Here is a 27,206-nt window from a genome sequence, read left to right as displayed (position 1 = left end):
CTTGTGGGTGACTTGCCACTGTGTAACACCATACATTACGTAGCTTGCTTGAATCGTATCTGCCTTGCAAGCAACTCAATGGGGCGCACCTGCTCTCCGGTTGTGGTGGTGTAGATTTCATAGACTGATGCAGGGAGGAGAGGAATACAACTGGGTGGCAGGATTCTATATTGCATCTTTCCGTCTGTTTCAAGCAGAGCCATATTCAACATTATTTTATCAATACAACTAAGTTGGAAAAATAAAGCAGCAGCAAACCAAAAGCTTGGCAATGATATAATTATGTGCTATAAAGAATGACCAATTTTCAACAAATTAGGTTATCTACTGTTTCTTACACATCCGTAAGTCATCAAGTTTTACATACTTATTAATTAATCATGCTTTAGTTGCATACAACTTCGTCTAGAGTTAGGTTACATTTATTTCAGCTGCCGTGATCAAGCAAAGTACAAATGCCATCTTGGTCTTTTCAGTTAATTTTCTTAGGCACCCAGTAATGCCAAATTTTCCATTATTATTTCCTGATAGTAGATTACCAATACTTTATTTTTACATTCAGTTAGATAGCCGTGTTGGTCTGACATTGTCAAAATATATTAAAAAATAAAAAGAATTGTCCAGTAGCACCTTAGAGACCAACTAAGTTTGTTCGTGGTATAAGCTTTCGTGTACATGCACACACAAAAGCTTATACCATGAACAAACTTAGTTGGTCTCTAAGGTGCTACTGGACATTTTTAATTTTAAAAAAAATATATTTCAACATTTATTTTTACAGTGCCCTTGTTATATATTGAGGTCAGAAGGGGAAAAACATATCTAGCGATTTTCAAAGCCACTACTGATTTTCTGCCCTAGTTTACAAAACAATTTAAGTTCTTTTTACTTCTTTAAAAGGTTTGCTATCCAGTTTCCTCCATGTGTGCAAATTGTTTTAAATACTACTTAGACACACCCTTAATTTGTATTATGTTTCTCTTGCAAGTTTCTCACAAACCTTTTTCTTTTTTTAAAAAAACATTTGTATCCAAGCTTTTAGCTACTTAGATTTTATTTGATGTAGGAAAAAGGACACCTCTATCTTTTTTGCCTAAATTATCCTATCCATTTTTCCTTCCGTGTCCAACCCACTGAATCACCTCCCTTTCCTCCAAAAGTTTAAAAAAAGTAATTTCCCCCCTTTCAAAGCTCATGTTGAACTGCTAGACTCACATGATCTGTTAAACCTCATCACTCTCTCTATGTTGATTCACATATTTGTCATGTTTAAAGTGCCCCTTCACCCATGCTCAGCCACAGTAATTGCCACTTAATTAAATTGAATTCCAAATATATATACTTCTTAGGAATGGACTGCAGACATTCTGACTCAAAGAACTCTGGGCTGGGACTTCTGTACGCTACAGACTGTGCATCCTGGCAGCAGAAAAATTCAACAACAGAAACAGTAATAATTTTCAACAACAGGGAGAAATCATCATGAAGATATGAAACGGTGGGGTCATGACTTCATTCTGTCGCTTCCAACATTCCTAATTGACTTTAGGTCCTCAGTCATTTCACACCAATTATATTTCCATGACAGGCAGCACCCTTCCATGAGGCCCGGCTGGTGGGAGAAGCAAAAGTTCACAGCAGTGTGTGTGTGTGTGTGTGTGTGTGTGTGTGTGTGTGTGTAAAACTGTCTTGCTATACTCCGATTTTATCTCAGTTCTGTGTTTAGCTTGCAGCGTTCTCTCTCTGTGTGTCCACATGTTGCACAGTTTGTCTTTTGCTTATCCCATAAGCACAGCTAATTTATTTACCGAATGCAGATTGGAAGTCCAAACTGGCAGGCCCATTGAACTGTCCATTGGTAGCAGTTTCCTTTCTTCTTCCTCCAGGCCTGAGCTGCAGGATCCGTGCAAGAGAGCCTGTGGACCAGCTCTGCGCCCTCACCCACTATCTTCAGAAGAAGGGGACCACGCCGTTCCAATTGATAGCAGCACCCTCCCACTTCGTTCGGATGGCCATCTCCACAGAAGGGAATCGCTTTTCCGCATCGCCGTCCTCCTCACGGTGATTTTCCTCCCAGTGATGAGAATGGGTGTCTGAAAGAAAAAAAGAAAAGAAGCTTGTGTGTATGCTGCTTTGTGCAAAATGGAAGCTTCTGGCATTGGTGTTTTTTCACGCCTCTCAACCTCTCCTGTGCTTCAGCTGTCTGCTTTTAGGCAGTTGGCAGAGGACATGCATTGCATGCAAAAGCCCCCAAATGCAATTCCTGGAGTCTTTCACACAGGGCTGGAAAAGACTCCTGCCTGAAACCCTGAGACCCACTGCCAGTCAGTGTAGGCATTAAAAAAGGTAAAGGACCCCTGACAGTTAAGTCCAGTCGCGAACGACTCTGAGGTTGCGGTGTTCATCTCACTTTACTGGCTGAAGGAGCCGACGTTTTTCCGCAGACAGTTTTTCCAGGTCATGTGGCCAGCATGACTAAGCCGCTTCTGGTGAAACCAGAGCAGCGTACGGAAACGCCATTTACCTTCCAGCTGGAACGGTACCTATTTATCTACTTGCACTTTGACGTGCTTTTGAACTGCTAGTTTGGCAGGAGCAGGGACCGAGCAACGGGAGCTCCCCCCTGGCGGGGATTCGAACCGCCAAGCTTTCGATCGGCAAGCCCTAGGCTCAGTGGTTTAGACCACAGCGCCACCTGCGTTCCAGTGTAGACATTACTGATATATGGCAGCATCCTGTGGATCAGGCCCCATATGCTCCTGTATCTTTCTTTCTAGGACACAATGGTGTTAAAAACACAGCCTCAAAATAAGGGCAAATTGCCCAAAGATGGCTTTGGGGAGGGGGCTTTTGTGGGGCAAATGATGCAGGAGGAAAGGGTTATACCCCACTTTCCCTGTTCCACAGACCCAATCTGGATCAGGGCCTGCAGCTTAAAAAAACACACAAAAACCCTACATACCAGGTCCTCGCTTGACTCTCTAACCACTACACCACACTGGGACTCAAAACATATCCTTATGTGTTATAGCCCTCCCTTCCTCCCAAAGGAGCCCAGGGTGGCAAACCACAAGTGATAAAACATCTTAAAAACATAGAGGCTTTTTTGACATTCAATGGTCACTGAGTGCTTAGTAAAAAGAAGAAGAAGAAGAACTGGGCTCTTAATGGATTATACAGCTTAAAAAAACGATTGGGGGTATTTTCTCCCCTACTGAGAATGCTTTCAGAATTTCCCCCAGGGACTGTGCTTCTCCTCTTTCCTAATTGCTGGAGTCTCCTTTCAGATCTGCTCTCCGAGTTGCCCCCTCTCTCTTATTGTGCTGTTTACTGTTGCTTGTATGGGTGTTTTCATAAGGTTTGCTTATCTAAAGCACATGTTAGTTTAGAATGTATTGTTAATGTAGCACAGGATGCAAATGTATGCCAGTTTAAAACTCAGAAGGTGCAGGCAAGGCCACAGAACTTTTTTTTGTTAAATATAGATATATATTTGATCCATGCAAAACACACCAAAATGGATTTAAGTATCACTTGTGGGGGGAAAAGGCATTGATGGACATATAAAATTGAGGAGATGTCAGGAGTGTTCATTTGAAAAGTTCTCTTTCAGTAAAGGTAAGTGCCTACCTATTGTTAGATGCACTGTTGTCTTCTGCGAGGGCTGTCCATTATAAAAATACAAATCAAAGAGGTGTTCCATTTTCCAGTCGGACAAGAGCAGCCTGTTAGTGCTGAAAAGGACGCTGTATGTTCCACTGATGTTGCACAACCAAACAGGCAATTTAGGAGTTTTCAGCATGCTGCCAACCTAGGGAGGGGAGGGCATAGTTCATTCACAGTCTCATGGTGCGGTAAGGCATTCAAAAGAAAACACAGAGCCCCCAAACAAAACCAACATCTTCATCTTTTTCAAAAAAACTTCCTCCCATGGTAGGCATCAAATAAAAATAAGAGCATGATCCAGCTGATAACTGAAAACGACTGGCTGCTAGGAATTTGCGACTCACAAATACCTTACATACCAGGTCCTAGCTTGACTCTCTAACCACTACACCACACTGGGACTCAAACATATCCTTATGTGTTATATCCCTCCCTTCCTCCCAAAGGGGCCCAGGTAAAACATGCTCCTTCAAACACATTGCTAATGTTACATATAGTTTGGCCCTGTAGCTCAAATGCTTACCTGCACCGAAAAACCTATGCACCGATTTGCATGTTTACCTTACCTGTGGGAATCTGTAATGTTCCACTTCTTCCTTGCTCCAGTGTAAATAGCCCACCTCACTGCGGGACAAGACGCCATGCAGCTGCTTTTGCACATTGCCTTCCGCCTCAAGTTTCTGGAACCCATTAAACACGTGTGGACAAGCTCTGCCTGTTAAGATGATGTTCAGAATGGCCTAAAGGAGAAAACGACCCAGACCATGCTTTCAGGTGGGGAATCAGAAGCTGACCTCAAGAGCGGCTTGTTCCTCAGTGTTCAGCAATCATAGACTTGCAGAGTTGGAAGGGACCATGAGGGTCATCTGGTCCAACCTCCTGCCATGCAGGAAACTTTTTGCCTAACGTGGGATTCTAACCCGTGACCCTAAGGTTAAGAATCTCATGCTCTACCAACTGAGCCATTCTGGGAAGGAGAGGCAACGGGAGATACTCTTGGGATATAATAGAATGGTAGAGCTGGAAGGGACCCCCCCAATGGTCATCTAGCCAAACTCCCTGCAATTCAGAAATCTCAGCTAAAGCATCCATGACAGGTGGCCATCCAACCTCTGCTTAAAAACCTCCAACGAAACAGAGCCCACAAACTCCTGAGGGGGACGGTTCCACTGTTGAACAGCTCTTACTGTCAGAAAGTTCTTCCCGATGTTTAGTCGGAATGTTCTGCACTCCCTCCATTGAAGGTGTAAGCAGGTACACAATAAACCATATATCTTAAAGCAGGCATCCCCAACCTTCGGCCCTCCAGATGTTTTGGACTACAGTTCCCATCATCCCTGACCACTGGTCCTGTTAGCTAGGGATCATGGGAGTTGTAGGCCAAAACATCTGGAGGGCCGCAGGTTGGAGATGCCTGTCTTAAGGACACTAGCTTCCACTGTGCTTTGATTTCCCCAACAGAAACAGAACCCTGGGTAAGTGCCTGGAACCCCCTGGAATATTGCTACTGATAAACAGAGGCAGAGCAAGGTGGGTGTGGTGGATGCAGTCTGCCTCGGGTGTCATCCTTGGGGGTGTGTGACATTGCAGCCGCCCCCTGGGACGCTCGCCGTGGGCGGCATACCCCTGGGATGCTTGCCCCACCCCCTGGGACACTAGCCCCGCCCCCAGGTCATGCTGCTCTGGGTGCCAGAGCAGCTAGCTCCACCTCTAGCTGAGAGCCAGCGTGGTGTAGTGGTTAAGAGCAGTGGACTCGTAATCTGGGGAACCGGGTTCGCTTCCCCGCTCCTCCACATGCAGCTGCTAGGTGACCTTGGGCCAGTCACACTTCTCTGAAGTCTCTCAGCCCCACTCACCTCACAGAGTGTTTGTTGTGGGGGAGGAAGGGAAAGGAGAATGTGAGCCGCTTTGAGACTCCTTCGGGTAGTGATAAAGCGGGATATCAAATCCAAACTCTTCTTCTTCTCTGCTGCTAGGCAGAGACTGGGGGTGGCACGCGGCCTTCACAACATTACTTAAAGAAAATAAAGTCCAATAGTGATGCCTCGTGCAGGGAGACGCAGCCTGTGGCATTCCCACAGTGACAGTGGCAAGGTTAGCAGAGGCAGAATAATAGTGGCAAGAAATTGGAAGAACGAAATCTTACCAACGATTACAGAGTGGCAAATTCTTATGATAGAATACCTGCAACTAGCAAAGTTGACTGGAAAAATTAGAGGAGTGTCAAACCAGAAGGTTTATAGGGAATGGAAAATATTCAAAGAATTTTTAAAAACGTATTGTACGAACAATAAGATACTTGCAGAAATGTGATACTGTTAACCAAGAATTACATGAAATATAATAGTGGAATATATATATATATATATATATATATATATATATATATACAAAAAAAAAATAATATGAATCTGTGCAAGGAATACAGATAATATAAGTAGTATAATGAGAATTATTGGAAGTTATACATTTTAATCTGTCATGTAAGTGTAGTATATCGTATTTGTTTATGTTTGTTTCTTTATCTTTTCTTATTTCATCGTTTCTATTCATTTGTATCACTTTCTGTTTTATATGTTATGTAACTTGTGTATATTTGTCTATGTGAAAATTAATAAAGATTTTCTAAAAAAAAAAAAAAAAAGCAGAGCCCTGGGTTAGCAGCAGTGGCAGCCTCGCAGGACCACTGCAACTCTGACTGCCCCACCACAGCCTCCCTCTGAGCCCATCTCCATCCCAACGAGCACGATGCCACTGCTGGGAGAACACGGCAGCTTACACCCACCCACCCCCATGAGCCAGGTGCCCCCCCCCCGATACACCTACTTGTCTGCAGATGAAGCTTCCAAGCCTGCATTGCAACAGATGAGTTGTGGTACAGTCAAGGTCTTTTTGCAGCCTACCCAACCAAAGCACAAAGACAAAATTAGCGTTCCCTATTGTTGCTCGGTGCCGTGAGTCACTCTTCACTGTCAACCTGCTTGCCAGAGTTTTGCTAACAGAACGCCAGACTCCGATTTCAGGTGGACTCCCCTCTCCCGTCACAGCCCCGTAAGACACCAGCCCAAAAGTTTTGTAGGTTCCCCTGAAAATCTGGAGAGGCTTTTTTGAGGTTGGGGTGGGGAGATATCCTGCATGAGCTTTCCACCCACTTGGACAACTTCGGACACAACCTTACAGTCTCAGGGATGGAAGAGCAGGGATCATAGAATGATAGAATTGTAGAGTTGGAAGGGGCTACAAGGGGTCATCTAGTCCAACCCCCTGCAATGCAGAAATCTTTCACCCAACATGGAACATGAACCCACGACCCAGAGATTAAGAGCCTCATGCTCTACCAACTGAACTATCCCAGGATGACTACAGGGATGCATTTGAATATGCTATACCCAGCTGTTGTGGGAGGGCATGGGAAGCACTGGATGATGTTCTCATAGTGTTTCCACAGCACAGGATGGGTTCCACAATCAGTGTGGTGTAGTGGTTAGAGCAGGGGCCACGAATCTTTTTGGGGGCCCATAGGCCAATTTGGACTTTCAATTGTGGACAGCACCAGCCCGTCTGTTTGCTAGTCTCCACCCTGCCTGACAGAAGAAAACAAGAAAGAAGGCACGCAGGCACACTTTGCTTTTCCAAGAGTTGAGGTCAACATCATATTCAATACTATTAAAGCAGATCCTCTTGAGTAGGCATGATTTTATACGCGGTCCCCCCAAAACCACTGCCAAATGAAAGCTTGCATGGGTATGCTGCACAGTAAGAATGACAGACCCAATGCTTGCAAGTTGCACAGAAATATCAATTGTAGAATTGTGGAGTTGGAAGGGACCCAAAGAGTCATTTAGTCCAACCCCCTGCAGTAGATTGAACATGCCTGGTCACAAAATGAATGAGCTTATATCTCTCAGTTCCATCAGTCTTCCCTCCATTGTGTCCCAATCCTATTAACTTCTAATATCTCCTCCAGAAATAAGGCTTTGTGAGAAATGTTCACTTTGTAGCTTTGAACCACCCCGTGCTTTCTCCTTAAGTTTTGAGCCTTACACTAACTTCGTTCTAAAACTTTATGCTCTGGTTGTTGTTGTTGTTTAATCGTTTAGTCGTGTCCGACTCTTCGTGACCCCATGGACCAGAGCACGCCAGGTACTCCTGTCTTTCACTGCCTCCCGCAGTTTGGTCAAACTCATGCTGGTTGCTTTGAAAACACTGTCCAACCATCTCGTCCTCTGTCATCCCAATCTCCTTGTGTCCTCCATCTTTCCCAACATCATGGTCTTTTCCAAGGAGTCTTCTCTTCTCATGAGGTGGCCAAAGTATTGGAGCCTCACCTTCACGATCTGTCCTTCCAGTGAGCACTCAGGGCTGATTTCCTTCAGAATGGAGAGGTTTGATCTTCTTGCAGTCCATGGGACTCTCAAGAGTCTCCTCCTGCACCATAATTCAAAAGCATCAATTCTTCGGTGATCAGCCTTCTTTATGGTCCAGCTCTCACTTCCATACATCACTACTAGGAAAACCATAGCTTTAACTATACGGACCTTTGTCGGCAAGGTGATGTCTCTGCTTTTTAAGATGCTGTCTAGGTTTGTCATTGCTTTTCTCCCAAGAAGCAGGCGTCTTTTAATTTCGTGACTGCTGTCACCATCTGCAGTGATCATGGAACCCAAGAAAGTAAAATCTCTCACTGCCTCCATTTCTCCCCCTTCTATTTGCCAGGAGGTGATGGGACCAGTGGCCATGATCTTCGTTTTTTTGATGTTGAGCTTCAGACCATATTTTGCGCTCTCCTCTTTCACCCTCATTAAAAGGTTCTTTAATTCATCCTCACTTTCTGCCATCAAGGTTGTGTCATCAGCATATCTGAGGTTGTTGATATTTCTTCCAGCAACCTTAATTCCTGCTTGGGATTCATCCAGTCCAGCATTGTAAGGGTCCAGCTGCCCTGCCGCTGGCGACAAAATATTTTTTTTGAAGTAACACTACAAAGATGGCGACTGCAATACAACAGCGGTGAGAAAACCTCTTTAAAATTTTAAGTTGCTACCTACATAAGCTAAATAAGCTAATAATTAGTTGAACTGAAGATGGTAACTGCAGAATAATCCAGAGGGGGGAGCTTACACTCAGTCTATACTCAGACTTACAGTTGTCCAAAGTTTAGGCCTCCCTGGCCTTGGCTGTCAAAAGGAATTTATTCAGCATTCTTTGATGATAAAGCCGTCAGTAGTCAAAACACACCCCAGCCACCCAAGCAGCTTTAGCTTCAACTACTTATGCTGATAAGACATTGCAGGAGGTTCAGCCCACTCAAACACAACAATAATGTTGCAAGAGTAACCCTATGCTTTATTAAGCTGGCTGCTCTGTAATTTCCAGTCACCCTCTCTTCTTCCTCTTCTTCTTCTTCTTCTTCTTCTTCTTCTTCTTCTTCTTCTTCTTCTTCTTCTTCTTCCTCTTCTTCTCCTTCTCCTTCTCCTTCTCCTTCTCCTTCTCCTTCTCCTTCTCCTTCTCCTTCTGCGATCCCTCGTAGCCGAGTAAGATTGTCTCCCATCAACACGGTTTTAACAGTGAGTCTGTGACTGTGGAGGCAATTCTGGGTCTACACATCCTTCCACAGTGGAGACATAGGTTTTCGGGCGGGAGTTGATCATGGTGAGGGTTTGCCAAGCGTTCCTTCCTCTTAGCATGCTTCTCCCTTTTTGTCCTGACTTCGCGTGTCTTCAAAGTTCATGACAACTTTGGTAAAGACTGTTCTCCAACTGGAGCGCTCGCAGGCCAGTGTTTCCCAGTTGTTGGAGTTTATACTACATTTTTAAAGATTTGCCTTGAGAGAGTCTTTAAATCTCTTTTGTTGACCACCAGCATTACGCTTTCCATTTTTAAGTTCAGAATAGAGTAATTGCTCTGGAAGACGATAATCAGGCATCCAAACAACGTGACCAGTTCAACGAAGTTAATGTTGAAGAACCATTGTTTCAACACTGGTGATCTTTGCTTCTTCCAGTACACTGGCATTAGTTTTGCCTGTCTTCCCAAGCGATGTGCAAATTTTTTTGGAGACACTGTTGATGAAATATTTTGAGGAGTTGGAGATGGCACTTATAAGTGGTCCCCATTTCACAAGCAATCAATCTCACCCTCTGTTATCCCAGTCTGGTGCACTAACTGCTGGGAAGGATCCTCAGGGGGCCCAGCAAACGTTTTAGAGAAATTGAGGACTACTCGCCCCCAGCAGCTAAACAGTCTGCACAAGTCCCCCCTTCATAACCGCTTTGTGGTGCAAGCTGAAGTACATGAAGATCCAATTAGCATTATTGGGGAGCCCAACAGCAATTGTAATGAGGCAAATTCAGAACCCCAAAAGGGTGAGACGAGCCCAGAGAACCTGCCTGAGCTGATTTTAATGACAGCTAAAACAATTGATTTTATTTGTCAAACGCTGAATTTACTACATTCCAAAATGGATATTTTGATTGGTAAGGTCATGAGGACACTCAGCGGGGAGATCCGACTCAAGAAGTCACAGGATTTCAAAGGTATGTCCCTATTCTATCTAACTACCCATGAGCTAAAGAGATAAACCAAAAAATGAGTCCCAAACCTCGAGAGAACTCAAGCCAGAAGTCTGGCAGTGAAATGAAAGAGCAGCAACATTTAGTACTGCAAGCAAACAAAGTCAGCCTTATGACATGCGCCTATAAAGACACATTCCTGCCTTGGTCTACATTTCGATCAGCTAAAAGACACATGAGGTCTTTATTAGGAGAGCAAGCCGGTTATATAGACCTGGTTAATGTGGAGTCCCTGATCTTCCCCAAACAAACACAGAAAGTTTCACTATCTTTCAGGAGTCCCAGAATCCCGACAATGTTACAACGTGCCAAGCTCATCTTGACTGCTAAGGGAGTTTGTCCAACATGAGTTTTTTAAAATTTGACTATATTGCCATTATTAGCTAGCCCTAAAGCGACCGGCCATCACAACAACAACAACAGGACACCAATAATGAGAATTTAAAATAGCTTAAGCAAACCCTCCTCAGAGGATTTGATCAGCTGGCCGGAATCAGAAGGTTTAACCAAAGACAACTGTGGCCAGGAGGAGAATCTGAAAGGCTCTTTTAAAGACCACCCCATGGAAGAGCAACAAGGGATCACAGAAAGGCTTGAACATTTGGAATTTAGTCTTTTAAAGATTTCTGCAGAGTTCAAAATTCCTACAACATACCCAATTGATTTTAAATCCAAGGAGTCTTCATGAGAACCCATTATCCTCAATACCACCCCTCATAAGGAACTATCCATCAAAATATGAAACAACACATGCACACTCCAGTCCCCTTTGGCAAGCAACATCTCTGATTCGGTGGGGGGGGGCACGTTACAATGAAGCAGGTATGGTCACAACATCAGCCTGGATTTCAATGAGGAAGCTTGAGGATTGGGAACTGGGTTCACCACATAGGGCAATAGAATCACTGCTCACTTGAGACCCTCATTTTGCAGCATATGCTGCACTGATTCACCCAGAAACTCCTATGCCGAGTCACGGCAGGAGCTGAAGGGCTTAGCAGCAAATGTAACAGCACGTCTGCCTGCAGAGGAGATGCAGCAACTGCGTATAGTAAAGTGGAACCTCAGTTTTCGAAAGTTTTCGGAAGTTGAATGTTTCGGTTTTCGAATGCCCAGAAATAACTGCTTCGGTTTTCAAATGCTTTTTGGAACCCAAACGTGCCACACGGCTTCCGTATTGAGTTTTCTGTAAGTAAATGCTTCCGGAAAGGCATGCTTCAGTTTCCGAACATTTCAGAAGTCGAACGGTCTTCTGGAATGGATTACGTTTGAAAACCAAGGTTCCACTTAATAGCGGCATGGATCAGCCAGTGGGCGAGCAAGCCGATTGGGCACCAGGAGTGGTGCACGCACCCTGCACCCAAGGGTAGGTCCAACTGCCCGTGGGGGCAGGGCCAGTTGCCCGTGGGGTGGGGCGAGCCGGGGCAGGGTGCCCCACAAGGCCTCCGAGGAGTCTGCCTGCCTCCTCCCACTCAGACACCCTACAGCTGAGGGGGATGTGGTGGGCGGACTGTTTGGGGCAGCGCAGAGCCTGTGGGCGCCCAAGCCACCACGTCACTCCCAGGAGAAACGCGTGGCTCAGGCGCACTGCAGGCCCCGCAGTGAGTGCCGCTCACTATTTTGTCACCCCTCTCAGTGGTGACACCTGGGGCGGCCTGCCCCCACCGCCCCCTTCCTCCACCCATGGGATCAGGGACTTGGGAACTGTAGATCCTTAGCACAGGAAATCTTAGAAACTAGTGTCCAAGAAGCTGCTTTGCTGACATCGCCTGCACAATGAGGGCAGTTGCCTGCTGGTATCTGCCATAATGATAATAACTTAAAGAACAACTTAATGGGGGGATTATTAATAACCACATACAAAAAAATAATAGTAGAAGAAAATATAGCAATGAAAGAATTAATATCATCCCTGTATATATCAACTATAGAGGCATATTTCCCTCCCCAGAATAATATGAGAGAATGGTGGGAATCAAATTGGGATTTAGAAATTGAGGAAGAGGCATGGAATGGGCTGTTGATCAAAGCCCTGTATAAATTATTTCGGCAACGACAAGAGAAAGAGTCCTCAAGATCGCAAATTGCTGATATTTAACACCTAGAAGTCTAACATATAAAACCCAACAGCTCCCCTATGTGTTGGAGAGGGTGTCCCACTATTGGAACAAACAGACATACGTGATGGGAGTGTTCAAAAATAGAAAAATTCTGGGAAAATATCTTTGCAGAGATATCTTTGATTACAAGGCAGACAGTTCCTATGTCCCCAGGACTGACATTGCTTAATTTGTACAGTCAGGACTCGCCAAGAATTAGAAATAAAGATCTTATAACCCAGTTATTGACTGCGGCGAGAACGACCATGGTCAGAACATGAAAAACATTGCAACTGTTGATCATGGATAAGTGGTATGAAGCGGTCTGGCAGACAGCTTTGTTGGAAGAGCTAACATGGAAATTGCAGGCAGCAAGAGACCAATTTTATTGAACACACAGTTAGTGAGGCACATGGGGGAGTAGTTTTTGGGGTGGGTAACATAGTTTGGAATACTTGAAGTATACATTTGAACCTTTCAAATTGTTGCAGATATAATGTATCCCTTCCTTTTAATGAGGTTGGAGCACATGACTTGTTATTTTATGGTTTTTAAGGTTATGAGAATGTTTGAAATATATGCTGTGGCAAATAAACTATTCTTAAATTAAAAAAAGATAAGAAGAAAGAAAGGATGACGCAGTGACTTATTGCTTAATTTAAATCTAGGTATTGATAAAGCAGGGGAACATTTTTGTTACCTTTCAAATGTCCTTGAGAAAAGCAAGCTGTACAGAAATAGAATCACTCCATGACTTCCTTCACAGTTCAGCTGATTAGAAGAGAAGGATGAATGTTACTCACGTCAGCATCAGATTTAGGGCAGTGCAGGTAATTTCCTCACACAGGGCACCAAGCCGAGGGGGTGCACAACAACAACAACAACACCCTATTTATATGGGCAACTACTGAGAAGATCCATAAAAAACAACTGTACCAAAATGAATTATTATGGAAATAAGAACTGGGGGGGGGGGGCGTTTGTTTTTGCTCAAGCCCAATATTACCAAAGTCCACCACTGCTCAGGTTCATGTTGACACACATCTTCAGAGCCTCCCCTTGATTTCTGGTGTTCAGGCTGTGAGTTCAGGCTGTTGCTTATTTAGCCAGAATGGCACCACCCACACACAAAATAAAGACATCAGCTGGGGAGGGGCCATAGCTTAGTGGGAGAGCACCTGTGTTGCATGCAGAAGGTCCCGGGTTCAAACCCTGGGATCTCCAGGCAGGTCTGGAAAAAAGACTCCTGCTTGGAACCCTGGAGGGCTGCTGCCAATCAGTGTAGACAATACTGAGGTAGATGGAGCAATGGTCTGACGCAGGATAAGGCAGCTTTCTAGGTTTCTGTGTTTGGGGAACCCCCAAGGATTTTCAGTGCAGAAAATACGTACAGGCAAAGGGGGGGGGACCCAACTGCAGAACCCCAGTCCAGATAATACGTACAGGCAAAGGAAAAAAAGCCCAAGCCCAATAAGGACTGAGCATGCTCAATGGCCACGGAATGCTGGCTGAAATTGCGGGGAAGAGAACAGAAAACAGGGGGAATAGAAGGGAGGGACTGTTGTTATTTTCACCCCTCCCATTGACAGAATCTCCTGATCCGATGTTTTGAGAAAGGAGGGGGCATAAACCGCTCTTCTACTCCTGACTGATTGCCTAACTCTGTGTGTGGAGAGAGTCATATCTATGTAGTGACTAGATGGCTGAGTGGAAGATGTAACACTCATGCAAGCCAGTAGTTCATTAGTTTGTAGCAGCTATTAGAAACAAAAGGAGTTATGCTTCACTGCTAGCTTCTGCGTTATTTATACTCTGCATGAGTCTGGTGCTCACAATGCACATTTGTGGGTCCAGAGCACTGGGACCTGCTTTCCAGGATTGGAAGGTCTCTGAAAGTGCTCCAGTCACCTAGCCGAGTTGGGACAGAACCAGTTATCGAGCCCAGTCACTGCACATCAGTTGAAAGGCATACTGACATTGACTGGCTTCCTAAACAGCAGCACTCCACGCTGTAACGGTTTGTTGCAGGTTCCACCTGCTGTACCTATCTGTGGTGACTGAGATGAGGAAAAGAACATTGTGCTAAATGCACGAGGCAATTCAAAATGCAGTCGAGGTTTATCAGCCAAAAGCTGGATCAGAACAAAAGATAGATCCATTTTACAACATTGCATAATAAGACAAGTAAGACTGCAGCCCCATTTACAGTCATCTGAGAGTACATCTACTGAAGAATGAGATTCAGAACAATTTTTGAATCTTTGGATCTAGAACTATTTTAAAGTTATGTTTTATTATCACATTTTTGTATTGTATTAGATTGTTATAAGGTGTACATTCCTTGTTTCTTCAGCTTGTAAACCGCCTTGGGTGTTGTGAAATAGAAAGATGGTATACAAATTAAAAGTGAAATGAAAAAATGAAATGAAATAATCCCCACTGAACACAGTGCTGCACTAAGGTATGAGCAAACAGGCATGTGTGCAGTTCCGCCTGTAGGTACTGTTAAAAGCCACATAAAACTTGGCCACCAGTACACATTTGTAAAGACGCTGCATACCCCCCCCCCTGAACTTACACAGTGTATGTGATCGCAGAGGAACTGCTGAGCTGTTTCCTTCTCAAAAAAGTCAAACAGCTGAACCTGCAAAATGATCATTAAGAATTCCATCAACACAGGAATAAAATTTTGGAAAACTGGTCAGGTGGTGCAGTAATCACATCATTCATCTCCATTACACATGAGCACAGTTTAGCCTAAATTTAATTTTGTCCTGAACAGACTTTTCCATATACATAAGCTCTGTGAAGACGACTCTGACTGCTTCACTTTCAGCCAAGGCTCTGTGCTCTCCAGCTCCCTTACTGCACAGAGATAATGAAGCATTAGAACCAGGCAGTACCTGCGTGTATCTGCACCTGAGTTCTCTTGGACCTTCTAGTGCCATCCAGAGATAGAGCGGGGTGCAGGGATGGCTGGATGGAGGAATAAGGGTCAAGGCAGCCATATTCAAAGCTGGGAAATATTAAACATACCAATGTGGCAGGAGACAAGGCAGTCCTCACTTCTCCCGCCCGTCCCCTCCCAGGTCCTGTCATCTCTTCTCCTCCCCTGACTGCCTTGGAGCTCCAAATAATTACAGCAAGTTGGGAAGGAGGGGTGGATGACAGAAGGAGTGCCCTGGTGTTCCAAATGGATGTTCATCACATCTGGTATCGAATTTGGTGCCAGTACTTCCTTTTGTCTCTGCTGAATCTCCCACTGTTCAGCTTCATTGGATGACTCCAGGGTCTGGTATCTTGAGAGAGGGAGCTTTCCCCCTTTTTACTTTCTCTATTCTTACTCATGCCCTAGCCATCATACTTCCTCAAAGAGTTGCTTCAGTCCCCTAATAATGTCGGCTTCCCCTAGTGCAGGTTGGTCTAGCAGGGCAAATGGCGCACTGCCCCTCCATCTTCAGCTTGCTCTTAGCCAGCCTGCACCTCTCTGCCTCCATACTAGTAGCCAATCCAGACACTTCCTATCAGCTTTGTTATGTACTGAGTTGAATAGGATCCAAAATGCAGCAGTCTGATTGGTCCTAGAACAATAGGATTCAGAATGCAGCAGTCTGATTGGTCCACAGGAGCCACCCAATCCAGCTCCAGGTGGAAGTGAATCCGCAACCTGATTGGCCTACAGGAGAATTCTGGAATTAGCCAATCACGTGGGGCCCATTGTGTAAATAATGTATATAAAGCAGACATTCTGGGGGAACTTCCATTCCTCCTCACCACTATGAGCTGAATAAAGAGCATGAAATCCACTCTCCACTCCGAGTATATTTCAAGCTTCTTCCTCCTTAATCAACAGGGAGGAGGATGGGGACAAAACCAATAATCAGCTGTTTGCACCTGTCATCGGCTCTGCTTTTACCTGTTGCCCTGCCCTCTGACCTACTAGTCCCAATGGGTACCAGCTGGTCTTGCAGACCCACAATATTCTCTTTAGGATTTGGAGCCAGAACCGTACACAGGATTTCGATTGTGGTAGGTCCATAGATTTCTAGAAAGGCATGACAATGCCGGTAGTTGCATTAAAAAAAAAATCCTTTCCTAATTTGCCTTTTCTACAGTTGCCACATTCTAGGGGTGCCATATTATAGGAGGGATTCGGGTGCATTCTGGGAAATTTAGATTTTCACAATAGAAGTGCTCTGTTGCCCAAGCATAATGGAAAAAAAAATCTTTTCGTGGTTAGGAAAGTAACAGGGAAATGCACTGAGAAGTTTGGAATGAATAAATGATAAACAGGAAGACATATGAAGACCCTGAAGCCAAGTCAGGGTGAATGCAGGAGGAATTCTCATTGTTGTATAATCTCCCTGCAAACAAATACTAACAAATGCTCAGTAAAGACTGAGTAGAATTTCAGCTGCATAAGCTTTGTGTAAGCAAATCTGGATGAATGCTCAATAAATAGGTCCTCTGGATGAGCCCAGAGCCAACATTTTCATTGAGCTATACATCAAAACCTGTTTTACCTTGTGCCTGCTTGGGAGATTTGAATATGAAAATCTTCGTCCCGGAGATTCCACACACAGACAAATGTGTTACAGACCAGTTTGATCACATTACATGTGGCACCCATCCCAAATACTACTCTATTGATCTACTTTCACTGAAACATCTGGTCAGGCCTCAAGATATTTAACTGCACACATAGGATAGCTCAATAAACTATGCTAAATTTAACTTATTTTCTCTGTGTTCGGAGTTCCTTGGTTCTCTTTATGGCGTCTAATAAAAGAAAGAATTATAGCACCTCGATTCACACAATGCTTTTGGTTTTTCTTGGCCAGCACATCTCAGCCAGTCTCTGGCTGTGAAGTGGATCTTTATGTGCTTGTTGTTTGTACCACAACATACAACAGTCCTCGTGTTTCTGGGGTTTTTCTGTTTCTTAGTTTTTAGAATCAAACCCAACAATTCCCCCTTGCAAATATTGTGTCTTTTAAAGCATAGCTTCTTTTACTTACTCTTTCAGTAAAGTGATCCGCTTTGTAGTCTATACTGGGAGTAAAATAAGTATCACTGGTGACAAGGCAGACAGTAGCTTTCTGACCTTCTCCTGCTACCCACAGAATATCAGCCAAGGCTGCTGCAAGAGCCTTTTCTTGTTCTTTTTGGCTTATTTCACATAAACTGCAAAGACAGATAGAAAAAGAGACTGTGTGAGAGAGAGACGCTAGCAATCCATAGTCCAGGAACAGGAAAACTGTCAGCCCCAAGACATTGTTGACAATGGTGCAGCTAGGGCTGGACCACAGGGCTAAACCCAGGCCATTGCAGTGCAGGATTCCACCCCAATGACCACCCAGAGAATGCCATGTGACAAATGCAGTAGCAAACAGTCCAAGGCATTCACACCTGGGCACAGCCATGCTACATAGCTGTCAACTTACAGATTTGAAAATAAGGGACCAGCAGCCTCAAAAATAAGGGATCAGCAGCCAAAATAAGGGATCAACAATTACTTTGATAAAATGCATATTTTGTTGCGTGCAAATGGCTTTAGATACCTATTAGGTCCATAAATTACCATATAGCACAAAAAACACACACAAAAACAGCAACAATTTGTTGTTGACAAAGGACAGCTGGACATAGAAAGGGCCCCATTACCTTCAGTAGCTTATTTAAGGGACATAATCAATAAGGGACAGCAGCGGGACATGGCGCTGGGATAAGGGACTGTCCCGCCAAATAAGGGATGCTTGACAGCTATGCCATGCTAGGGCCCACCAGGGCTGACACTCATCACTGTAGCATCCTTACTTTTTGTAGGTCAGCAGTGGGGCAGCCAGGCATTTACACAGCTCTAGATTTACATGGGCAAACTCTGGCCCTCCAGATGTTTGGGACTATAATTCCCATCATCCCTGACCACTGGTCCTGTTAGTTAGGGATGATGGGAATTGTAGTCCCAAACATCTGGAGGGCCAGAGTTTGCTGATGCCTGCTATAGATGTTCATTTTATTTATTTTTACTTTGAACGTATATTATCCTTTTCTACAAGACAAGGCTGCTTAATCCTAAGTAAATGTGCTTACCATCAGGGCAGCAAAAGCAGACCCCATTTGATCGAGCAAAATATACATCAGGAGGCTTAATTTGGTCAGAATCGAGTATTCAGTTCCAGAGTTAACACTGAATACATTACATCTGGTAAATGATCCACCATATAACCACTAGAGGGATGTGAAAATTTGTGTCCACAGGGTTCTGTCTTGGGCCCGGTCTTATTCAACATCTTTATCAACGACTTGGATGATGGACTCAAGGGCATCCTGATCAAATTTGCAGATGACACCAAACTGGGAGGGGTGGCTAACACCCCAGAGGACAGGATCACACTTCAAAACAACCTTGACAGATTAGAGAACTGGGCCAAAACAAACAAGATGAATTTTAACAGGGAGAAATGTAAAGTATTGCACTTGGGCAAAAAAAATGAGAGGCACAAATACAAGATGGGTGACACCTGGCTTGAGAGCAGTGCATGTGAAAAGGATCTAGGAGTCTTGGTTGACCACAAACTTGACATGAGCCAACAGTGTGATGCGGCAGCTAAAAAAGCCAATGCAATTCTGGGCTGCATCAATAGGAGTATAGCATCTAAATCAAGGGAAGTAATAGTGCCACTGTATTCTGCTCTGGTCAGACCTCACCTGGAGTACTGTGTCCAGTTCTGGGCACCACAGTTCAAGAAGGACACTGACAAACTGGAACGTGTCCAGAGGAGGGCAACCAAAATGGTCAAAGGCCTGGAAACGATGCCTTATGAGGAATGGCTAAGGGAGCTGGGCATGTTTAGCCTGGAGAAGAGGAGATTGAGGGGTGATATGATAGCTATGTTCAAATATATAAAAGGATGTCACATAGAGGAGGGAGAAAGGTTGTTTTCTGCTGCTCCAGAGAAGCGGACACGGAGCAATGGATCCAAACTACAAGAAAGAAGATTCCACCTAAACATTAGGAAGAACTTCCTGACAGTAAGAGCTGTTCGACAGTGGAATTTGCTGCCAAGGAGTGTGGTGGAATCTCCTTCTTTGGAGGTCTTTAAGCAGAGGCTTGACAACCATATGTCAGGAGTGCTCTGATGGTGTTTCCTGCTTGGCAGGGGGTTGGACTCGATGGCCCTTGTGGTCTCTTCCAACTCTATGATTCTATGATTCTATGATTCCTGGGCTTTTTCAACTCGTCTACCCATGTACTATCTGAAATCCAATGGGTGCATTGGTTGCCAGGTGTGAAATATATTTGCATTATTTTCAGCTCTCCTTTCCCACTGTTGGGAACGCAGAGGCATTCTGCATCTCTCCATTCTCCAGTGCTTCTTTTGGATTTCTCATCCAACCCATGTCTCCCTCTTGGAGCTTCTGTTTTACATCTGCACACTGAGAAGAGAAGTATGCTCTCCAGTTTAATGCTAATTATTGGTGGAGCCTCCTGCAACGACTCACAGAGGTGCAGCACCATTGTTGTTTTACAGTGGTACCTCGGGTTACATACGCTTCAGGTTACATACGCTTCAGGTTACAGACTCCGCTAAACCAGAAATAGTGCTTCGGGTTAAGAACTTTGCTTCAGGATGAGAACAGAAATTGTGCTCCGGTGGCATGGCAGCAGCAGGAGGCCCCATTAGCTAAAGTGGTGCTTCAGGTTAAGAACAGTTTCAGGTTAAGTACAGACCTCCGGAACAAATTAAGTACTTAACCCGAGGTACCACTGTACTTTTATGTAGGGCTTCACAGCCGACGTAATACACGTGACCATCTAGAGCAGGCTTCCTCAACCTTGGCCCTCCAGATGTTTTTGGCCTACAACTCCCATGATCCCTAGCTAGCAGGACCAGTGGTCGCGGATGATGGGAACTGTAGTCTCAAAACATCTGGAGGGCCGAGGTTGAGGAAGCCTGATCTAGAGACCCCTTACCCTGTAAGGGTATAAGTCCATGGAATAAAAAATTCCCAGCTGCACCACTGAGTACAGCTGCCATGATCCCTGAGCATTGACCATGTTGGCTGGGGCTGACAGGGGTTGGAATCCAACACCAGCTTGCGTTCCACAGTATCTCCCTGTGAAAGACTACAAAACAGCTCCTTGGCTTTCAAGCATTGGGAGGCACTGTGAATCTACAGCTAGATTCACTGGGCCACATATGGGAGGTGGTCTGGGAACCCACCTTATGGAGCCCTAAAACCCATGCAGCTTAAGCAAATATCTCTCCGGCCCATCCTTACCTTTGTAGGTGCATATTTTCTTCTTTATTTTGTACAAACAACAAGTATTTAATGATGTTCACTTGAACAGCCATCTGAACAGCTACTGCTCCTCCCTGAAAGAAAGCATTTACACAGCGTAAGCGGGTGGCACTGTGGTCTAAACCATAGAGCCTAGGGCTTGCTGATCAGAAGGTCGGCGGTTCAAATCTCCGCGACGGGGTGAGCTCCCATTGCTCGGTCCCTGCTCCTGCCCACCTAGCAGTTAGAAAGCACGACAAAGTGCAAGTAGATAAATAGGTACCGCTCTGGCGGGAAGGTAAATGGTGTTTCCATACGCTGCTCTGGTTCACCAGAAGCGGCTTAGTCATGCTGGCCACATGACCTGGAAGCTGTCTGCGGACAAACGCCAGCTTCCTCGGCCTATAGAGCAAGATGAGCACCGCAACCCTAGAGTCATCCACGACTGTATCTAATGGTCAGGGGTACCTTTACCTTTACCTTTTAAGCGCTGTGTAAATTACGACATACATTTACCCATGCCAATAGTGGCACGTGTGATCGGGTGACCCTCCCAACGCCTGTATCACTGCTGTTTATCTGGACAGGCCGGAGGCAGAGCAATGGCAAAGTCAGGGCCAGGGGTCCTCAAACTTTTTCAGCAGAGGGCCAGTCCACTGTCCCTCAGACCTTGTTGGGGGCCAGACTATATTTTTTTGGGGGGGGAATATGAATGAGGGATGATGAGCAGTGCGTGAAATGGTTCCGAAGAGGCTCTGCTTTAAATGGTGGCCACTTGAGAGGGGCGCTCAGCCAACCGTGGCTCCTGTGTTTTGCGAGCAGCAGGGGCTGGCAGCTGCAGTGGAGGGATGATGATGATAATGATAATATTAATAATAATAATAAAAAAACCAATAACAACAACAACAATAATCATTTATTTATAAACCACCCTCCCCAGCCAAAACCGGGGTCAGGGTGGCTAACACCCGATATAAAAACAATTGATTGAAATACAACTTAAAAAACAAGATTAAAATACAACATTAAAATATTAAAATGCAGCCTGACAAAGGTGAGTGGCGCACAAAAGGGCTCTGGGGAAGAGCTGGCACCAACAAAGCCCAGCCCCCTTCCTCCTCTAGGCAGGGCGGGGGAGAAGCCAGGAGGAGGGAGGGAGGAGGAGGAGGCGCTTCTGCCGTGTGAGGGAGAGGGAAAGAATGTGCGCACTGGCAATCCGCGTGCTGACAAGCCACGGGGCAATTCCCAGACCATTCGCGGGCTGGATTTATAAGACAGTTGGGCCTGATCCAGCCCACGGACCTTAGTTTGCCGACCCATGGTCAGGGCCAGATCAGTCGTGGCAGTCCTATCCATGCAACCACGCCGCCCTAACCTTGCCAGCACCTTGGCTCAGGTAAGCAGCAACAACGCTGCTGCCGGGAGGGCAGCCCCACCTTGTGACACACACTGGCTGCTACTGATTGTTGTGGTATAATTCAAGTATGTTGTGTGATTAAAATGTGTCGGGCATCCCTCCCCCTTTCCTGCAATGCCTACAAGAGACCAAGGACTGGGCTTAATACAGCAGGGCAGCTGTATTAAGGCTAGGTTGGGGCCTACTATGGCAACTTTCAGAGCATATAGCTGTTTTAGGCAATTGGAAGCTTCTGTACATATGGAGGTTGAGGGCAAGTCATATGCTGCTGTGTAAACCAGCTCTATGTCACTTCTGTTTGATACCTGGTATAACTCCCTTGATAAGGAAAGGGGTTTACAATCCACTTACATTATCACCATCCTGCAAAGGAGGCAACGCCAATAGCCACTTTAGACAGGGGTCAACTGAAGCAGATAGATTGTGATTTTGCCCTTGAACATCCAGGGAGCACATGACTGGGCTGGGATTGGTCTGATCCATGCTGCACGATTACCAGTATAAAAATGGCTGCCAGGTATTATTACCTTATCTGTCTCCAGTGCGTAGGCCAAATCAGTATAAGGCTCGTGGAATCTGAAATACGCTCTTTTCCATTCATAGCTGAAGACTTGATATGTGCTTCCAAATAACATCCTCCGTAGTCCCTTGAAATGGTAAGAATTAAACAGAAACAAAAATATGGTCTTTATTAAAAGAAAGGTAATATTCTTGGCTTCCTCTGAACGAAACAGGCATTTACCACAATGATCAGGGAACTGGGCCACTTTCCGAATGAGGAACAGTTAAGGCGACTGTTCTTAAATGCCACCCCTTTCTCCATGGATGACATGAAAATCACTGTGGTTCTTGGCAGATCACCTGAAATTGTATTTGTACTACAAATCAGAGCACATACATAAACTCATATTCTGAAACCATCTTTACAGTTTCATTGTCAAAGCCAGTGGTGCAATATGAGAATCATAGCCTCCAGACAGGATTTTGTTAACTTCTCGATAACTTTCTGGCCCTGGTCAAAATGTCCTCAGTCTCCATTATCAGTGGCGAGGAAAAAAAAATGAATTAAGTGCAGGGGCAATTAGTACAAATATACTTGCATGTCCTGCAAGCTTTTCACAAATCATCTCACTGCAGCTCATGAACCTCCAATACACAGTTGAAACATTGCTAATGTTAATGTATTTGGGACATTTCAGTTTACAGAAAGGACAACTATGGAGGGATATGAACTATAAACATACTATAATTTGAACTATAAGCATACTATTTTTTTATATGACTTTTCTTTCTTTTTTCTTTTATGGTATAATGTATTGGTGTTTATGTTTTTAAATGCAAGTCACTTGGTAACCAATAACTGGTTACCAACTTGTAACCAGTAAGTAAATAAATAAGCAAACAGAATAATAATCACACCCACACCCATTTTGCACAAAAGATGGCTGCATAAATGGTTCCCAATGTGCTTTGAGGAAAACATAATCAAGGAGAATGTTTAGTGCTTCTTAATAAAAAAATTGCTTGGGACAGGTTTTCTACTACAGCTCACCTAAGCAGTTGTGAAGAAAGTGATGACTTCTGATAAAACCAGAACCCTAGGTCACCCGACTAAATTAATTGGCAGCAGTTTTGGGGCAGATCAAAGAAAGTACTTCTTCATGCAAAACAAAATTAATTAATGGGATTTGTTGCCACAAGATGCAGCGATGGCAACCAGCTTGGATGGCTTTAAGAAAGAATTAGATAAATTTGTGGAGAGTTATCTGTCAGGAGGTCTATCGATCAATGGCTATTCACAAATGGAGCCATTTTCAGAGGCAGCGTTCGACTGGCTCTCTGACACTGTTGTTTAGGGCTTGAATTTCTCCTCTAGCCCTGGATACAACACAGGGAGCCACCAGTAGAATTGGAACAAGGAAGTTAAATATCACATCATATCTGTATTGCTTAATACCTAGTGCAGGATCTGTTGTGTACATTCAGGGGCCAGTAGCAGCCTTGAAAACCATTCCAAACAGCCAATCCCCACTATATCCCTTTTAAATTATTTCTGACAGCAGCCAACTGCAGCCTTGATTCCAACAGTGCTCCTGGATAAGATTTCTGTGTCTCTTTAATTCTGGCGAGATTAAGTTTCATCTCATACTTAATTGACAAGGTCCGCTTACCACTGCCATTTCCAGTGAGATGGGCCGCCCTCCGAGGTTCGATGAGACGATGAGAGCTTTGGGAATCGAATAAAGAATATTGGATGGGAAACGGCTTTGCTTTAGGGGGTTTGTCATTTGCGACGCTGCAGCTGCGTCCTCTTTGTCGTCCTCCGATTTGTGGTCTTGGCACTTCTATATAAACAATATAAACAAACAGAAAACAAGCTGTATGGCATATCCCTAAATACGTACGTGTCAGGCTCCACCTTTTCTGACTTTTTTTTAATACCAAACGTTCTCCTAAAATGAAGGAACTGCACAAAACCCCGTCCCATAACATGGTTTGTATCTGCAAGGAGACGAAAGGTTTCAGTATTGTTTCAAACCAGTCTGTCAAGAATATAACTCTCTTTTTGGTGCACATAAGTTAATACATCATTTAAAAACAGTGCAAGGTGTTTAAAGGGAACAAGTGCCAGTAGGTTTGCAGAGACTACAGCTTACAAAGTTAGCCATTTGATACCTGTTGTGTTAGTAAGCATATTTCCTTATAAGTGAATTCCACTGAAACCTGTGGGACTTACTTCCAGGTAAATGCAGGGAGGTGTCCTGGACTGAGATGTTGATGTTACTTCAGAGTCACCCTCAATGCAATGTTTTTTTTTAAAGCATTGCTTTTGTCGTCCGTGGTGTATGACACAGCCCAAAACAATTCAAACTCCCAGCAAGAAAGGATTGTTTTCATTTGGCAAAAAAATAAAGCAAATATTTTTCATACTTACTAGTTGACTCTTCTTAACTTCTTCCTGCAATATTTCTATGTAACTCAACTTGGAATCTACCCATCTTTTGACCTGCTGCAGTGCTGTTCTGTTTTCCATAGCTTCCAATAGACCGAAAGTAGTCACAGGCAAAATTACCTAGTGATAGTGACACTTGGAAAGGAGAACTGCCTTGGCTCAGTTTCCTGGATTACCAAAGAACAGGAGCTCTCCTTCTGGTTTAGAAATTAAATGGCTCTTGTCCAAATTACAGCACTAAGAAAGGTTTTGGAAATAAAGGCATGAACCCTGCTTTGATAAAAGAAATATTGAAGTTAATAGTTGTTCTGTTTTTATTCTCCCTTTCATTGTCCCACTAGGGTGGGACAAAACTGTCAGTGTCAGATTCTCTCAATTTCTCATTTTTCGGATTGCATTTTTTTTAATTAAAAAAGTCAGCTGGTTTGGTGCAAATTTCTTGTAACGTTTGTATGCAGTTTTGCTGCACATATATATATCTGCAAATCAATTTAACCAAATATAATGCATTTTTATGCATACTCTAACTTAGTGTAAGCATTTTTGTACACATTACTTGGCTGGAGAACTGCATTGTAAAATTCAGAAAAGTGTGAATGTTGAAGGATTGCATTATCAGATCCCATATCAGGTTTGCCTCTAAATGTGAACTTAGTGGAATTCCTCCCCCCCCCCCCCCGAGTAGACGGGTGCTGTTTTTCATGCAAAGAACTTACATGAATGAGTTTTTGAAATTTTTGGAGATGGTTGGAGAGTTATATGAAATGAGCTGCTTGTTCATTTTGGGTTTACTTAAAGGAACATCAATTTAACGTTTCCCTTTTTAATATATTTGCCAAGATCTACTCTAATTCCAGGAATATATGCTGAGAGTGGCATGGAAGGGACTGACATCCATATGTGATGGATATGTGAGATGATGGGATTCCTCTGGAAATATATTATTTCATAGTAGTATGAATTCAATGGGACTTACATTTATTGGATTGCACGGTTAATGAATTATTGCCATTTTATTGTTAACAACAGGGATTTGGGTAAAAATGTGTAAGGACAATATGGGGTGGCAACAGATGGCCTGGAAAGTTAAATGTGCTAATCGTTACAAACATTGGAAGAAAACTAGAAAAAAATATACATTTCTTAGTTAATTTTAATTTGTGCCATTTGTCCACTAAAACCATTTTTGCATTTCAGTCCAGAAATCTATTCCTTTCCACCACAGGTTTATGCTTCATTTAATACATTCTTTTATTTCAAAATTCAGTTGTACAGCACACCCTGGTTTCAGCTGCCATAGCAAACCTAACTTTGTGTTGCGTTATTGCTTTTTAATTTTGTTATATGAAACTCCAGGAAGCAGATAGTAATTCTACCTGTTTGACGTTTATATGGCATATATAGATGATTCAAAATGTAGAGGAGTTGCTGGTGAGCTGTGTGGCCAACTATTTTGCTGCACTTTCTGAAATATGCATCCATTCTATCAACATTTGTTCCATTTGCGTAGATACTTACTAGTTTGATATATTTAAATGAATAGAATTTCAAAATACACTGTTGCTCAGCTCAGGTAGCAGCAATCCACGCAGGGAAATGGATTATTTGAAAAACAACCATTTCTCAATGATAAAAGAAGAGGGAAATGTTTAAATAGATTGCTTGTGTGCTGTCTATGGTGTAAACCAGTTTGAGCATAGAGGGAAGCAGAGTACAAATATAGACATGCCAAAAAACAGACACAGAGAGGGTTGCCAACATTCTAATGGTCTCTGCTCCTGTGCGGTTAACAGCTGCTTGATCAGATTATATTTATCTCATTGCTGTTGCTGTGATTATTGCAGATCAAGCTGCTGTTAAAGGCACAGGCTCTGGCTGCTTTTGGTCAGCTGGGCATCTTACATGAAGTGTAAAGTAGGAATTCTGAGCCTTCTCTCCATTTGGAAAGCAGTTCCCCATGACATTGCTGAAGAAGGCTTAAAAACCTGGGAGAACCATATGAAGTGACTTCTGATGTAGCATGAGCAGTTGCTGCCAGGAAAATAATAGATACATGGAGAAACACAAGGACATGCTAATACACTGAGCATAATTTGCCTGTTCCTAAAGGGGTTATTGCAAGTCCTATGAATGGCTCAAATGGCTGGGTATGTTTTGCCTAGGGAAGATACGATCAAAGGGAGACATGATGGCTGTCTTCAAGTATCTGAAGG

The 27,206-nt window shown here is 43.9% G+C and overlaps 2 protein-coding genes across 2 annotated transcripts in view; one reads left to right on the top strand and one right to left on the bottom strand.

Annotated features, from left to right (window-relative positions):
• Positions 1–27,206, top strand: part of LOC310762420 (glucose-dependent insulinotropic receptor-like) — a 153,137-nt gene that overhangs the window by 80,221 nt on the left and 45,710 nt on the right. The window lies entirely within an intron of this gene.
• The window catches only part of MINDY4B (MINDY family member 4B), a 30,383-nt gene continuing 3,484 nt past the window's right edge, over positions 308–27,206 (bottom strand). Inside the window, exons 3-13 of the mRNA XM_083613434.1 lie at positions 24,212–24,385; positions 22,568–22,687; positions 20,624–20,718; positions 17,356–17,521; positions 14,916–14,981; positions 13,038–13,108; positions 6,493–6,565; positions 4,233–4,406; positions 3,631–3,811; positions 768–2,093; positions 308–544 (exon numbers count right to left, since the gene is read on the bottom strand). Of these exons, the coding sequence (XP_083469560.1) occupies positions 1,951–2,093; positions 3,631–3,811; positions 4,233–4,406; positions 6,493–6,565; positions 13,038–13,108; positions 14,916–14,981; positions 17,356–17,521; positions 20,624–20,718; positions 22,568–22,687; positions 24,212–24,385 (1,263 nt within the window). The 3' untranslated portion in view covers positions 308–544; positions 768–1,950. The remainder of the gene's footprint in view (positions 545–767; positions 2,094–3,630; positions 3,812–4,232; positions 4,407–6,492; positions 6,566–13,037; positions 13,109–14,915; positions 14,982–17,355; positions 17,522–20,623; positions 20,719–22,567; positions 22,688–24,211; positions 24,386–27,206) is intronic.

Source organism: Podarcis filfolensis (assembly GCF_964270895.1).
Source record: "Podarcis filfolensis genome assembly, chromosome: 5".
NCBI lineage: Eukaryota > Metazoa > Chordata > Lepidosauria > Squamata > Lacertidae > Podarcis > Podarcis filfolensis.
Note: the sequence above shows the minus strand (reverse complement) of the source record. Positions and strands in the feature narration are given on the sequence as shown.